Genomic DNA, 17,568 nt, shown 5'->3' with positions numbered 1-17,568 from the left:
GTATAAGGTAGAAAGAATGGTGTGAAGATCTGATTATTCCAATCAAATCTTCAAGTGGAAGATTGTTGAAAGTCAGAAACTTTCGGTGCATTAATGGTCCGATTTTACTGCAGAGTGAATTTTCAATATTCACGGCTGATTTGGTTAGAATTTGGCAGCAATAATGGTTGAAAATTGGCATGGGAAAATTGCTCATTTAGTCCATATACTTTAGGGTATATATAAGATTAGTCCTTAAGCTTCAACTATAAATACACTAACCCATTTAGCTTCAAATTCATCCCATATCATTCTAGGTTTCTCCCAATACTAGAGAAATTAGAGAGTTTTCTTGAGAATTGTTTTCTCCTTTTTATCAAGAGAGAATTGCCATTGTTTTCTCCTTGTTAGATCGAGAGAAGTTGTAATTCCTATTTTTTCATAGTGAAATTCTTCTACCTTTTCCCGTAGTTTTTACCCTATATTATTTAGGGGGTTTCCACGTAAAATTTGTGTCTTCTTTATCTTCATTTATTTTCTCAAACTATCAGTTGCGATTTTGCTCTATCCGATAGCCGTATTCCGCAACAAAAAGAAGCATGAAATTTATCTGGCCCTGATGGCTTTTAAGGATAAATCCTCTTTCGCTATGAAAATACCTTGTTTAGAAATCATTCTAAACAGGAGTAACACGGCCCAATGCCATCAAGTATAACATGTGGATCAACTAAAGAGGTAGTAAAGAGAAAAAAAACCCTGAAAATAAGTCACATATAGGGGCAAAATCAGCCCACTAGTGAAGTGGGGGAAAATTATCGAAATAGTGGATGTCGGAGTTTATTTACATAAGTAGGGATCTTTCCAAAAATATCTCAATTTAATTAAGATATAGTAATTAAATTAATTCTCAATAGTTTATTAATTTATAATTTCACTTTAAAAAAGTATACCTATAATATTAAAAAAGGCACGATGTCAAAATTAGCCCCCCAACGTTTATCAAAATGGTCACTTTACCCCCTATTCTATTTTTTGGGAGCATTTTCACTCTTAACGTTTCATTTTAGGGCAAAAAGACCCCTAACATTTGACATAATAATCACTTTGTCTCTTATTTTTTTTCCTGAGGCATTTTAGCCTTTAACGTTTCATTTTAGGTTAAAAATCTCCTATTTTTTAGCGTTAATTGTGTGTTAACTAATAGTTTTTATCTATATAGGGAGTTTTTTGCCCCAAAGTAAAACGTTGGGGGCTAAAATGACCATTTTGATAAATATTAGGGGCTATTTTTTATCATTATGCCTACTAAAAAATTAAGTATACTTCATGTACCAACCAAATATTTAACCCTAAAAAGTACGGTAACATTGCATTTCACCTACATATTTTACAAACACTGCATGGCGTTGAAACATGATTAGTGTGATTAATAATATATACATATATTTATATTAAGACTTTGATACATTATTGTACAAGATTGGAAAAATCAGTATTTCCTAAAATAGGAAAAGGAACATGTCCAATTAAATTTAGTATGAACTGGTTTTTTTAGTAGTATTTGTTTAAAAATTAATTAATTAATCGACAATGCATACATACCATGCAAACGCAATTGTTCAAACCAAGACCTATAGAACGAATAACATTTTCTTTTACCATTAAGATCTCTCGATAGTTCAGTATGAACTGAATTTTAAATCTCAAATTTTGAGTAGACTTGAACTTGAAGTAGGTTCAACTGGATTCCTCAAAAAAAAATCCAATATTTTGAGAAAGTTCAGTGCAAGTTCTTATGGCCCAAATCGTGTTTAAATGTTTCCTTCGTTTTATTTTTCTCGGTAGACTTTCCATGTTGAAATTTTCAATTTGCATTCACATTTAATAGTAACTGTGGCTCACACGACACGACACGACACTACTAATAAAGATTATTTAGACTTTTCCCTTTGAAATTAAAGGGTCTAATTCTCAATTTCACCCTATGTTTTATGAAAATTAACAAGCTATTTCATCTACTTTAATTTATCAGTATTTGGCCTTAATACTTTACAAAAACACAGAAGTAAGTCTAGTTGGATGATACCAGAGGCAAAAACAAACGTCATGTTGGTGGGTAGAGTATAGTTGTTCGATTAGATCAAATTATAATTTCAAAAAATTTACAAGGGCTATATAGAAATTATGCCTAAATTAGCTATTGACATTTATATATGTTGATGGTAAAAGTGATATATGATGGATATAGGCTGTTTATCTTTTCCATTTTAGGTGGAGGGTATCTAGGTGAGCTGAAGAAGATGTGGAGAGAGAGAGGAAGAGAGAGAGAGAGAATCCTCTTTCTGTTTAGTATGACGATTTATATATGTCTCTTTAGGTTTAGAGATAGACCTTATTGACTTATAATAAATTTAATCGACGATGAAATTGACCGTGACAAGATTAATGAACTATATCATTTAAGAGGACATAAAAATTTGGAGATGGATACGCCTTGAAAGCACGCTTTACGGAGGAGATACAAAATTATGTTTACCAATAGTTAGATTAACTTATTATTTTCGTAAAGTACGAGGACCAAAAATCAATAATTTATTTGTAACAAATTAACATAAATTAACATTAAGTTCATGTGTTTAGACACAATTAGGTTAACTTCTTAGTTTTGTAAAGTATAAGGACCAAATTTGATAACTTAAAAAGATAGACAACCTTTATTAATTTCTGTGAAGTAGAGAGATTAAATTCGGAGTTAAACCCTAAATCAATGCCTTTGGAAAAACAAAAATGTTGGAAAACCTAAAGTCCTTTATAAGTCAACTCCATATTCAAATTGTCAAGTCTTTGTTTCGATCACTTTCAGTTTGATTAAAATTATTGGGAAGCTGAGCTATATATCTATGCTTCATCATAATTGGCCTTATTCTATTCCATCTTTTCTCTGAAAATTTTGAAAAGGGAAATGAATCATCCTTCTTTCTCATCATCATCATCATCTCTGGCTCTTGCTGTGTTGTGGTTATTATTAGTGATGCTTTGTTTTCCTGTTTCACTAAGCACTTATCTGATTTACAAAAACTGCAGTGAAGCAAGGTTCGAATGTGGGAACATCTCCATCGGGTATCCTTTCTTTGGGGGTCATCGATTACCCCAGTGTGGACATCCTGGTTTGGAGCTTCAATGTCATCATTCTAATACTACCACCTTTGAAATGGTTGGTGTAAGGTATCGGGTGATGGACATCCATCCGGACCGTCGAACTCTAAGGATTGCGAGGGAGGACTGTTCAAAAATGGGTTTTGTAGACCATTCTCCGATCAGAGATTCCGTAATGATTATGAGTGTGGATCTTGGGCCTGCTCCTCCTCTCCCGGTTATACCAATGCTACTCTGTTTTATGACTGCCCCCCGTCATCCTCATCCAGTCTTGGATTCTTCCCTTGCAATTCTTCAAGCTACAACAATGTTTCGGTAACGACGGGTAATATCCGCTTAGATGGATGTTTGGCAAGTCTCACTTTTCCCATTTTTCAAGCCTACTGGACAGGGTTTAGCGGTAATCCCTCCTTGCCATTGGTTTTGGGAGTAGCCATGAAAACAGGGTTCCAGGTGAAATGGAAGGAGGATACCTCAGCCTGCCTCAAGTGCAATGCTTCCGGCGGAGCCTGCGGTTTTAACATCTCCGACGGTCAAACATTCTGCTACTGCCCACACTAAGTCAGAATTTACTGGATATCGATACCCCAACGAATGCCGTCGCCAAGGTTTACTCTTCATTTTTTTTACAACAAAACAATATTCACTATTTGATTTTTACTCCATTATTTTCCATTCCACTGAACTTTAATAAATGATTAAAACCTAACATCAGACAGAGTTTCTATTTTTGATGGAACATTTAATATATATCAAATGGCATAATTGTTATAACTCTAGTTAGGACTGAAGATTCATTATTGGTTGGCCGGTCAATGATGTGATATTATTTTATTTTACATGAGTTAAATTTTATCATTTATCTTAAAAATATAATAATTTTGTAATTAATAAAAAATAATTATAATTAAGCCTATATATAGTAATTTTAGTTTTTAATATTTATTATATTGATATCATAAAAAATAAATTTGTACAAATTTTATTGCAATCTATATATCATATATTTTTCCATTTTTTTTGCAATAAAAGATGATCACTCAATAGTAACGCTAAACTCAAATTTCTAATTTCTAATTTTGCGGTAGAAAATCAATTTTTGGTGAAATATATTTTTATTCTTAAATATATATTTCAATTTACAACATAATATCTAAAATAGATATTTTCTTACCAAAAATTAGATTTAACAGTAATTTCAAACAGTTAAAATTTTAAACTGCACTTTTCAAAAACACATTTAAAAGTATTTTTTACAGCACTTTTAAATTACTTTTTTAATAGTAATACCAAATTGGATATAAGGTAAAGAGAGTGTTGTTCTTCCTTGGGTCATGGATTCGAGCAGTTATATCTTTAGGATGTGCATTATCAATAATTAAGAAAGATTATGAACAAAAACTATGTCGTAATCATTTCAAACTATAAAAAAATTATTCAAATTCAAACCGAACTTTAAGCCTTAAATCTAATGTTAATTACTAATTCAAGTCTATTTGATTACACCTTGAATTTAGTTAGCGTTTTTCACTTGATGTTGTGATTTACTGGTTTGTTTCATTCAAATAGGAATTTTACCATATCTTCATTTCATAATTATATAGTTTAAGTGACGACAATTATTTCAACCATCTGATTGTTGTTTGTTTGATCAAATATCGTTCACAAAAGTCATACTTATTCTTCCTACAAAATTACAACATATGTAATCGCTTTTAAGTAAGAATAGGAAGTGGTTAAAGGAATCGTTGTTGTTCCTAGAAGTCACGGGTTCGAGCACTGACAATTGTAAAAGTAATTAAACGCTCATTGTCAAATGATTAAAATTACTTAAAAAATATATTACTTTGTAATCATTAGAAATTTCCCTACATTAAACAATAAATTACAGGTTAAATGGTCTGATCTTCATTTAATCTATCCTGCATAAAGAAAAATCTTAAAATATTTTAATAAAGATATATTTTATTTGTCAAATTATTGCATATTCAAACAATTCCCGTCAAATTCTGCCAGTAAAGCTTTGTCTTTTCTGCCTCATAATAGATGTCTCCATAGACACTTTTGCATCACTCGTGACTCAATTTTCCAACACCTTATGTAATTTGCTGCACATTCCCACATTAGAAAAGGACTCAAACATTGAGCCTTAAGGATTAAAAACACTCCATAAATCCATTCAACCCTGCACTGTTGTAAAATCAACAAGATGCAACCAATTACTTCTCCGAAATCTTCCCTTCTGCCCCTCTTCTTCTTTCTCGTTGTCTCGATCAGAGCTCCGATGATTTTATCCGTCAATGATCCTCGATACACGAACTGCAGGACTATGTTATCATGCGGAAGTGTCGCAAACATCGGTTACCCTTTCTGGGGAATGAACCGTTCGAGTTACTGTGGTCGACCAGGATTCGAGCTCAAGTGCGAGGATGATGTAGCCAAAATCATGATGAATGAAAACACCTTACGAGTTCTTAACATAAACCCCGAACAACAGATACTTAAGGTTGCTAGAGAGGACTACTGGAATGGTTATTGTCCCAGGGAACTAATCGACACTGCAATCGACTTCAATCAGTTTGATTATAGCCCGAACCTTAGGAACCTCACCCTGTTCTACGGTTGCTACCTACCCGCAACCTCGACGTTTATTTTTCTTACCAACTGCTCCATAAATGGTACCCTCATGGATGTGTCATATTCTACTAGAAACGTTCTGTCTGATCCTCGCCCCAGGGTTTGCCGTAGAAGTGTCCTGATTCCAGTTTATGAAGCCGCCGCACAGGATCTTGAAGTGAACCCGATGACTATGGGGCAGGCTTTAAGGGGAGGTTTTGAGTTGCAATGGGAAGTGGATAACGATGAATGCAGAAGATGCAGAGATTCAGATGGTGTTTGTGGATATAATCAAACTTCAAACAGTTTCATTTGCTTTTGCAAATATCAACCTGGCGAAACCACATGTTTACCAGCAACAGGTATGTAATAGCTCTTCTGTATAATTCTGCTAAGTTGATGGTTGTTGCAAAACTTATCTGTTCATCGAATATCTCAAGCCTCAAGTCTTACCCCTCTTCGTTTGGCTCATTCTGAAGTCCAAATGTTCATAGCAGTTGCAGCAAATTGGATATGTTGCATGCCTGCATCGGATTGCATCCTAATCTCTCTAAGCAGCCAATGACTTAACGACTTTGACCGGTTTAATACCAATGCAGAGACATATCCTTTTATCCTAATCTTACAGCCAATCTGAAGCGTCTATGATGAGAAATGCTTTCTTCCTTCTCTGGATCACATGTGTGCCAAGTATACTATCTGCAGTAAGAGCTCTATTCACAAGGTTTAAATCAAGTTTCTCATTTTTCAAAAAAGAAGAATCAAGTTTCTCGATTCAATCAAGTCTATCTCGAACATTATTCACCACGAGGCTAAACAAATGTGTTTCGGACCTTCCTTGACGTCCGTGAGGCCTATTACTTCGTTATTTCGAGATATAATAAATGTATGCATTCCAAGAAATTAATAGAATCTCTGAGGTTGCAGCTCTCCTCTTGGTCTCGCTCACAGCCCAACCCAACTCCTCTTGCAGTAAAAAAAAACAAATGATTTACTTTATCTTCCTCGTTGTTGCAGAGTATGCAGTCAATTGATATATCCATCCCCAACTGAACAATCTAGACTTAGTAGGGAATCTATCAAGAGTTACCAATCATGAAATGATCGAATGCCGAGGGATATGAAAATCGAACCAGACTAAGCGATGTCGAGTCACCTTGTCGCTCTGTGTATAAGTTCTTACCATATGGAGACTCTCTTGTAGTTAGGTCCAGGTAAACTGCAGGGCATATGATAACGAATTTAAGTGCTATAGGCCTCAATTCTAGAAATACATATGCCTGGTGAGAAATGCTTTCCTCAAGCCTTTAAGAAACTCGAACTGAGTTTATACATTCTGAGTTCCGAGTCCTGAGAGCAGTATTTTATTAAACCATGTTCTTTACACTTATGATTATAATATTTCTATGTCAGGCTACCTAATTTTTCCGTTGACTGGCCCTTAAATGTGACCTGCAACAGAAGCTTCCTGTGGAAAAATTTCAACTTGGAACTCGTCAAAGACCAACTACTTTGATTATGAAGATAAACACCAATTCATTTCATGTCCAACCACTTCCAATAATTCGCTTCCAACTCTTCTTCTCTCCGAAAAATGCATCCCTCTTCGTGCTTCATCTTCTTCCTAAGCTTGTTATTGAATTTCTTTCCCAAATATGTGTTTGCCAACAGTTTCTTGAGCTGCAGTGTTCGACCTAGTTGTGGAAGCATTTCGAATATCGATTATCCTTTCTGGGGATCGGACTTGAATCGGCCGGAAAGTTGCGGATACCCTGGATTCCAGCTCCACTGCAACGAAAATGAGCCAGAAATCACGATCATGGATGTTACATACCGAGTTCTTGCAATAAACAATTCTTCAAAAACCCTTAATGTTTCTAGAACAGATTACCGTGACGATATTTGTCCCACTCGTTTCCAAAACTCCAGTTTCGAAAACAGCCCTTTTCAATACACCCCGGATACTCGAAAATATAAGCCTGTATTATGGTTGTCAGTCTCTCGCAGTTCCAGTAAATCTCACATCAATCAGGCAGATTTCTCATCAATTCGAATGCCCAATAAACGAGAGAAACACGATGGGTTATTATGTGATAGGGGACTTCTGGGGAACTGCCGTCGGCAATTACTTGGGATTGTGCAGTGACAGAGTGATTATTCCAGTCCCGAATTCCCAAGTTTCGTTATTGGAGCGAAACCAGAATCCGGATGCTTTGGAAGAAGCGGTGAAAGTTGGGTTTATTCTGCAGTGGTCTGCAGATGATACTCAGTGTGAGGGTTGTTTAAACGACGGTGGTCAGTGCGGGCGTAACTCCACAGGTGAATTTGAATGTTACTACTGCCCAGAATCAGAAGGCGATCTTTGTCCCAAAAGGTCTCCAGGTACATCTTCGTTCTATGTTTACGCCTGTTGAAATATCTCGTGAACTGATGAACAATTCCGATTAGTGTTGTTCCGGCCAAACAGTTGAGTGTTAGATGTAGTTAGTCTTGACTTTGGCTCTCTAACAATAAATTTTAGAATAAACTAAAGTAGATACCACTTAAGTTTGTCAGTTGCTTAGTTTATATGATTCAACTTTTAATTTTATTAATTAGAATATGAACTTGTAGTTTTATATTTAATTATGTCATTATGTTGTTAAGTTAATAATTTGATTAATGATTGTTGACCTGATATGTCATACCAAAACGATATCATTTTAAATATTTAACTTTAGAGAGTTGATTTTTTCATTAAACTATTAAACAATCTACTTTTTTTAGCACTATACTTTCCTTCAGCTGTTGGTAATCACTCACCATCCTTATTGATCATCTTTTGTGATAAGATTAATATCAAAACGTTCAAATTTCATTAATTTTTTATCTCTTAGGATTGGTTTCCATGAAACTCACTCAAAATCTATTTCAATGACCTTCCAGAAATGATTATTCAGCTCAGTTGGTAGGACATTTCATAATTTGGAGGTCTCCTACGGAAGTTGCTCTCAACCTAGTGTTGGGGGCAGCCTACTATCTTACCTCCCCTTACCCTATTACATATGGGAACAAGGGACAACCATTTTTATTTTCAATGACCTTCCAATTAAAATTAGTTTTGAGATATGTTGTTAGTCTCCTCAAAATAATATTTCTCGTCGTTCAAATTTTAAAACAAACGTTTTAAATCTCGTAAATCTAAAAAAATATCCAAACATCTAAACAGATATATTTTTTTGTTTAGTTTTGTTGATTTTGAGTGGATTTGTGGAAATTTTATTCCTAAGAGAAGAAAACTAGTGAAATATGACCGTTTTAGTATCGAATTTATCGGGAAAGACGAGTAGTAATGGATATTGATTCACTGTTAGCAACAGTTAAAAATTTTTATGACAAAATCAATACACCTTTAAAATTTAATGTTTAAAATAACATCGTTTTAATTTTAAAAAAACCACGTCAATATTTATTAACCATATTATTGTCATATTATTGGTTTAGTGATGGAATGATATAATTAAAATTTAATATTATAATTGAAAATATTGAAAATTCAGTTGTATAAACCATATAGGAAAACAAAAGGACAATGGCCCATCAAATATAGGATTATGGAAACGCCTTTATTTGCTTTTCCCAAACGCGTATTCTGTTCACCTCCTACACACTTTTGACAGCTTCAGCTGTTGAATTTCGTGGTCAATTATGGACAGCCATCTTTTTAGCTGCTTTCATTTCATTTGTATGCGCCATCTCAGCTTCAACCTTCCTTTGTAGGCTGTTTTCAAATTCAGCGTTTCCCATTTGTTTTCTGCCCGGCGTTTCACACCTTCACCGGTGGCCCACCACGCTTCCGGTCTGACCTGCTCCATCAATATCACCTTTTGTTACTCACCTACTCACTGAGTTACTAAGTCATCTAACTCGAGCTTCGAGCTCGACCCAACAACGACCTTTGGAACAAACCAATCCCATGCATATAAAAATTGGATACAATTCGGATCAATTTGCTATTTTTATTTTTGGCTTTTGCAGAGAACTAGTTCCGGTGAATTTTATCTAACATTTTGAGATTTTTCACCATTGCAGGAGGCAATAATAATGTCAAGCTTGGACTAGGTATAATCTTGTACCCCATTTGTAACATACTGCACTGTTTCCCAGAACTTGTAGCATTGCAGGTACCAAGTTTAATCAATCTCTTCCTTTATCTTCAGGCCTCGGAATAGCCGGTGCGGCTATCTTCGGTATACTTCTAGGAATCGGAATTATACGTTTCCGGCAACAACGGAAGAAGAAAATCGCAGCCCAGGTTATTAGCAGAGACCTTCTAACATCTCATTCAAGCAAAGGGCCATCAATCTCCACAACTAATACATCTCAGACCAATTCTTCATCTTCCACTTCAAAATACGACATTGAAAGAGGAAGCACTTACTTTGGTGCACATGTTTTTAGTTATGAAGAACTTGAGGAAGCCACTGATAATTTCAATCCTTCTAAACAGCTTGGAGAAGGCGGCTTTGGCACTGTTTATTATGGTAATAATCTTCTCAACCTTAATGTGTTTGCAACCTAGAAAACACCCTGTTTATCTTTGATTTGCTTGATCAGGTGAACTCAGGGATGGGCGTGTAGTGGCTGTTAAGCGCTTGTACGATAACAATTTCAAGCGTGTCGATCAGTACATGAACGAGATCGAAATCCTCACTCGCATCCGTCATCCGAACCTTGTGACGCTCTTCGGATGTACCTCGAGACGTAGTCGAGAGCTTCTCCTTGTTTATGAGTTCATTGCGAATGGAACCGTGGCTGATCATTTGCATGGGAAGCTCTCCAACGCCAGTTCGCTGACTTGGAATGTTCGTTTGAGCATCGCCGTTGAGACGGCAAAGGCGCTGGCTTACCTCCATGCAACAGAGATCATACACCGCGATGTTAAATCGAATAACATTCTCCTAGACAAGAGTTTCCATGTAAAAGTGGCTGATTTCGGATTGTCACGATTGTTTCCTAATGATGTCACGCACGTCTCTACTGCTCCACAAGGCACCCCGGGTTACGTCGACCCGGAGTATCACCAATGCTACCAACTCACCGAGAAGAGTGACGTTTATAGTTTCGGAGTCGTCCTGATCGAGCTTGTTTCAGCGAAACAAGCAGTGGACATCACCAGACATCGACATGACATAAATTTGGCTAACATGGCAATCAACAGAATCCAGAGTCGAGCACTGCACGAACTGGTTGATCCATCTCTCGGGTTCGAGAACGATTTCACGGTGAAAAAACACAGTAACAGCAGTGGCGGAACTGGCGTTTCGATGTTTGCAACAGGAGAGGGACATGAGACCTTCAATGGGAGAAGTGTTGGCGACATTGAAAGAGGTAAAGGATGGAAGATCAGAGGCTGAAGTGGTGGATATTGGATCGGATGATGTTGGACTATTGAAGAGCATTCGTCCTCCAATTTCCCCAGATTATTCCACTGATAAATGGGTTAGCCTCTCTACCATCACAATCACCTAAATCCTTTCTAGTTCTGATTATTTGTTTCATATATAAACACAACTTGTATCCAATATTTATACAAAAGGAAACCCAATTTCCCTTCATTTTTGCAGGTGCAGATAAGATCGATGTAATCCTGGGTTCTGTGTAAATGATGGAACGAGCAGAAGAAGATGAATTTTCCAGTGAGAGTTTAGGAATTTTGGTCTTGTAGAAGGGGAAAAATCAGCAAAACTGAAATGATGTTTATACAGTAAAGAGTTGCCCAAGTCATAGGTAATAATTCTGAACATGCAGTGATGCACTATACACTGTGGTGGAAGAAGAAGATTACTTTGTAAATTAATATGGTTATCTAATATATATATATATAGATATATATGATCTTCAATTTTGAACTATTTTTTTAATTTAAACGCATGAACTTCATTTACTCTCATTCACTGTCAATTACCACAACCACATCTCACCTGCATTTACTAACACTTTAGCAATAAAGTTCAAAAACATTCCATTGTCGGATAAGTCAGTGAAGTTGGGACCACTGAAGCTGGTAGTTTCATGTAGCACCCAAAAATCAATTTAATTTTTCTATAGTTTATTTAATTTTTTTTTTTGAATTTTCTAAAGTAAGATTAATTATATTGAATAAATAAAATTAAAGTATAATTTGCTTTGGAAATGGTTTAAGGATTAAAATATGATAAATGAATGATATGATGACTTTAATGAAAAAAAAGAGAAACTTAAGCGCTCAAATGAAAATAAGGAAAAAGATAAATGACTAAGAATTAATTAGATAATACAATGATTATGTGTAAAAGATGGAAAAAATGAAAGTTTTGTAACTTTTGTTTCATGATTTTACCATTTTCTTTTTGATAAATAGATAAGTTGGTGTCACTTTCTCACAATTTAATCTTTCCCCCCCTTAATTTGGCATCTTAGCAAACCAAATTGAAAGGGTTTGCTCACCTATTTCTCACGGTAAAAAGAAGAAAAAGAGGAAGTTCATCTCCTCTAAAAATGTATTAATCTAGTAGGATGAGAATATTAAATCTCTTAAGTAACGTCAGAGTTTCGAATCATGATATTTGTGAATAAAGTAAATTGTATTGGAACAATCGTCCCAAATATTGAGTCTCTATAATACTCAATTTAGATTAGTTGATCAATAATTTGGATATCGATGATTATAAAAAATATAAAAAAAGCTTGAAACCCTAAAAGTGAAACACTAAATCTTTGATTTAAGGATTAAACTATTTTAAACATCCAAATTGTAAGTTGATTTTATATTTGGTAAGTTTTCAACTTTGGCTTTCATTTGGTATCAAAAGAAGAAAAAGAGGAAGTTGTTCATATTCTCTAAAAATGTCTTAATATAGTGGGATATGATATTAGATCTTTTAAGTAAAGTTAGATGTTCGAATCTTGACATTTGTGAATAGAACAAACTGGGTTAGAAGAATCGCCCCCTACTTTAGGTACCTATTTTGACAAAAATATAACTTTAGGTATTTATTTTGATCAAAATATATTTTAGGTACTTAAATAAAAAAGATGGTTTACTTTATATACTAAGCCTTGATTTTATACTGAATCATTAAAGGTTCAGAGATGTTTTTACTTTTTTTATTGCATGAAAAATAATATAAAATAAAATTACACGTGACAATGCCACATCATTTATCGTTAAGGACAACTGAAGGATGTGACCATAATGAAATTGATCCTAAAGTTAAGTGGCTACAATATAAGTTTTAAAAGTTCGGTGACTTATAGTAGAATTTAAACCAAAAAGTTAATGACTATTAGCATGAGTCTTAATCATCCGGACAAAATATTTTTTGAAATATTACATTGATGATAAAAATATATTTAATTAAAAATATTTTAAAATTAATTATAATGAGGTTTGAACCAAAATCTAATGATTATTTACATTACTTTTATACGTCCAAGCAAAATATTATTATTTAATAAAAAATTGCATTTGATTAAAAATATTTTCTAATTTTTTTAATTAAAATATTTTGACATGTTAACTTATTGAACGTGGGAAGTCGGTAAAGAAACATTCTATTGTATACAAATAAGTGCAATTTGAACAAATGTGGTTTTGATTAATGATGTTATTTAGGTAATATCCAGCATTTGGCCTGATTTTTTCAGATTCTTCAAAATAAAAGTTAAAAGTAAACGTAATTTGGTTCGGCTATTTAGTCACTCAACTATCACTTTCGTTTTATTTTGGTTATTCAACTGTTATTTTTCAAAAATCATATTTAAAATTATATTTTGCTTTTGTTTTAGTCGTTTACCATTAAAAAATTAACAGTAATATTTATGTGTCACCATAAAATAATATTACGTCATCATTTAAAAAAATAAAAAATATCATGTTAGTACACAAGCCTATAGAAATTTCAAATAAAATAAAGTAGCAATTTTTATTTGGTTAAACTATGAATTTAGTCACTCAACTATCACTTTAGTTCCATTTTGACTACTCAACTATTATTTTTTTTTTCAAAATCATACTTAAAGTTATGTTTAATAAAAAAATATCATGTCAGTAATTCTGTTTATTTTTTAACAGTGGGTGATCATAACAAAAGTAAAACATAACTTTAAGTATGATTTTGAAAAAGTAATAGTTGAGTAGCCAAAATGGAACCAAATGATAGATAGGTTACTAAATACGTAGTTTACCCTTTTTATTTGGTATAATGCAAAAATTAGCCCAACATTTACCAATCCCTATTTTTTTAACATTTTGCCCATAATATTTTATTTTAGGGTATACTACAGACTTAATAAATGAATTTTACTCTCTCTCCTATTTCAGTCACCGTACTTTTATTTTTTTCAATTAGCTCACTGAACTTTATATATTGAATATTTTTGGTCACTCGATCGTTTTCTCAGTTACAGTTTGATGGCATAGCTTATTTTAATATTTTCTCCATCCACGTAGGATTTACATTTAGATGCCTCTTCGGATGCCTTGAACAAAAACCCTTCTTGAAATGACTCTTCGAGAGCTTTCTTAAGCTTGCTTCCATGGAGTTTTTGGAGAGTTGAACAATTTTGCTTAGTTTCAGCAGTAGATTCAGATCCATCCCTTCTCTCGTCGCCTAAGATCAGAAAAACAAATTTTTAAAAAATCAACTCCGATCAATAACTGTGTACACGCGGTTGTGTGAGAACGACAACTTGATCAACCAAGAAGTGCCCACCCGCATCAGATCAATGTTGTCGCATAATGACTCGATTTGAACCAGTTCTTGTGTAATTATAGGTGCAGACTTAGTTCCTGAAGTTGTCTCATCCTTAATAACTAGAGGACTTACAGATGACTGAAGGGGGTTTGTGCCTTTGAGGCTTTGAGTCGAGGTTTCCGTTTATTGATTGTGAAGATCCATGCCTCCAAAGCAGTTTCACTTGTTTTAATAGAGGATGATGAAGAGGGTTTACTAGTACTATCAGGGCTACTGCCACCCAGTTTCATTTGCACGTCGCCATTTAGGATAATAGCAGCTGCTTCATTGGAACCAGCGGTTTCTCTCCATTCAACCTTGTTGGAAGCGTAGGTGGGCACTCGAGTAATTTTTCTAACTCGAAATATTATTGATACGAGGTAAAATACTTTACAACGACGTTACCCCAATATTACAACACTACAACATTACAACACTAATTGCGGCTAGTTTACAAACACAATGTTATTATTCTAAGCTTTGCTCAATTCTCTCTAATTTTCTTTGCTAAGCTATTTTTCATTCTTGCTTTTCTAAGTTTTTCCTCATATTCCTTCTCTTTTTCTCACTTTTTACATATTTTTTCTTTACATTGCATATATAACTAAACTTAGGATACACACATATATAGGTATAATAAACCGCCTCATATGCTTCTACAATCTTCTTGTTGCCTCATGTTTGCTTGTCGTGATTTGCTTTTCTTTTCATGTTTGTCGTGTAAATTCCTTAATTGCCAAGCTTGTCAACTCAACTTGAGTTGCTGCTTTGTTTTGTTGTTGCCCACTCATATTATAATATTATTAGCTTAATTTCTAAGTAATTCATGAAGTTTCCCATCCATGGTTGCTTGCCACGTTTTTCTATATTGCCTCCATGTTTGACAAACTTTAATATTTTATTTCCCTTTGTTTTATAACTGTTTTTGTTGACTTTTCAATATTTAGAAATCAAGTTTGATTTCTGACACTCCTCCTCAAATTTGATTTTCCATTCCAATCTTTTCTCCACTTGTTATTTCCAATCGATTCTTCATTTGTTATGAGATCACTCTTTGCAAAGAGACTGAATAGTGAAATATTATTTAATTCGTAATTTTTGTATCTTTCTGGTATTCTTCTCTCTCTTGTGGATCTTCGAATTTCTGTGGGAGGTGCTTTAGAATTTTCTATTATGTTGATAGTACCGCTGCTGCTGCTTGACGATGATGGTACATTTTTATTGAGGACCTTGATCATCAACTTGTTCATCTTGATTGATAAGATCGCCATCTTTATCTTTATCTTCATTAAAAAATAGTCCTTCAACTTTTTTTCTTCTTTGCTCCATCTCTAATATTATGTTTCATCAAACTCGACATCTCTTGAAATTATCACCTTCTTGGTAAGAGGATGTTGAGTTAATCGATCTACGGAATCGGCCAAGAGGGGGGTGAATTGGCAATTAAAAATTTCGTGGAAGCTTTTGCAGAAAATTTAAAGTAATTGCACAGCGATTTACAGTGGTTCAACTTTCTCAAACAAAGTCTACGTCCACTACCTTAGCTATCCACACTAAGGATTTTCCAACAAATTCACTAATTTGTTCTTTCTTTTGAGGCCAAAGAGATAACCTTACAAAATCCCTCAAGAGTATACCCCAACTCTTGAGAACACTCTTTTTCCCAAAGAGAATATTATAAATTTGCAAACTTACAAGAAAACCTCACAGGGTAAGATGTTTGCACAATTCTAGAACAAAGAAAAGAACACTCAAGAATAAATACAATTGAGTACAAAAGTGTTCTTGAAAGCAAATGAATATTGGATGGAAAATAGGCTTGAAATGCTCAAACTTGAGGTTTGATGCTTTCTCTTTGATTCTCTCTTGATTCTAGTTGCTTGATGTTTCTTGTTGTTGATCAATGGCTCCAGAACTTGTTTAAATACCCCTTGAATCAATTCTGAACGTTGGTGATAATTAGTGGGGATAATAGAGCCGTTTAAGTGTGAAAACAATTAATTTTTCTAGGTGGAGCGTCTCATGCATCGATGCATGATCAAGTATGCATCGGTGCATTCGTGTAAAATTCAAATATTTTGATCGTTGGAACACTTGATGCATCGGTGCACCAAGTGTGCATCGATGCATGAAATGCATTCGATGTTTGAAAAATAGCCTGATGCATCGATGCATGGCTTATGCATCGATGCATCAAATGCATTCGATGTTTTGAAAATATTCAGAGTGCATCGATGCATGGAGAGTGCATCGGTGCATGGAATGCATTCGATGTTCAATTAATTCATCGATGCATGGACTGATGCATCGGTGCATGCCTTTGAATAATTGATTTAAAGCTTGTTTTTGGTTCAAAATACTTTGTGAAAATTGTTTCAAAAATAGTTTAAGTACAAATCACAATTTTACACATTTAGTAAGGATTAAAATTGATCTTGAAAAACTTGGAGTAATAATTTGATATTCGGTTAATTGAATCGAATTTGTAAAATCATTTGTGAAATCTTAAAATTCATTTAACTTAATTTGTTATATCGAAATATCAAAAATGTTTTCAACAATCTCCCCCTTTTTGATATAACAAAACATTTGAATAATTTTAAGATTTGTTTAAGAAATTATTTTTGAAATCGATTTTGAAAAACTTACTCCCCCTTACTATAGCACATCTTAAATTTTCTCCCCCTTTTTGTTAAATCAAAAAGACTCTATATAAACGTTTTAAACAAGAATTTTGAAAAACATTAGCCAATTGATTTATTAATAATAAGCTGCTAAGATCACAATCAAAAGAGAGATTAGCCATTAGTTTTCATAAACAATATTCATAAAATGTGAAATGGCATAATTGGTCATATATCTAATGATGCAAATGAATAAAATTCAAACCAAATATATTAAAATTAAGTTCAAACATTCAAGCATCCAAACAAACATAAACATTCAAATCAAAAAGTTTAACAATCCAAGTTCTTAAAGTTTAAAACCAAATATCATCAAATAACGTTTAATCATCCATAGCGGAATCGGGAGGAGGATGAGGATAATGAGCTCTAACTTC

At 33.9% G+C, this 17,568-nt stretch overlaps 1 protein-coding gene and 1 pseudogene across 1 annotated transcript; both read left to right on the top strand.

Annotated features, from left to right (window-relative positions):
- Positions 1-5,224: 5,224 nt before the first annotated feature.
- Positions 5,225-6,316, top strand: LOC120196893 (LEAF RUST 10 DISEASE-RESISTANCE LOCUS RECEPTOR-LIKE PROTEIN KINASE-like 2.7). The gene is made up of 2 exons (XM_039198579.1): positions 5,225-6,113; positions 6,249-6,316. The coding sequence occupies exons 1-2, from the start codon at positions 5,345-5,347 to the stop codon at positions 6,314-6,316; spliced, it is 837 nt and encodes a 278-aa protein (XP_039054510.1). The 5' UTR covers positions 5,225-5,344.
- Positions 6,317-7,338: 1,022 nt separating this feature from the next.
- LOC120196879 lies at positions 7,339-11,565 on the top strand (annotated as a pseudogene).
- The last annotated feature ends 6,003 nt before the right edge of the window (positions 11,566-17,568 follow it).

Source organism: Hibiscus syriacus, unplaced genomic scaffold (genome assembly GCF_006381635.1).
Source record: "Hibiscus syriacus cultivar Baekdansim isolate YM2019G1 unplaced genomic scaffold, ASM638163v2 tig00117034_pilon, whole genome shotgun sequence".
NCBI lineage: Eukaryota > Viridiplantae > Streptophyta > Magnoliopsida > Malvales > Malvaceae > Hibiscus > Hibiscus syriacus.
Note: the sequence above shows the minus strand (reverse complement) of the source record. Positions and strands in the feature narration are given on the sequence as shown.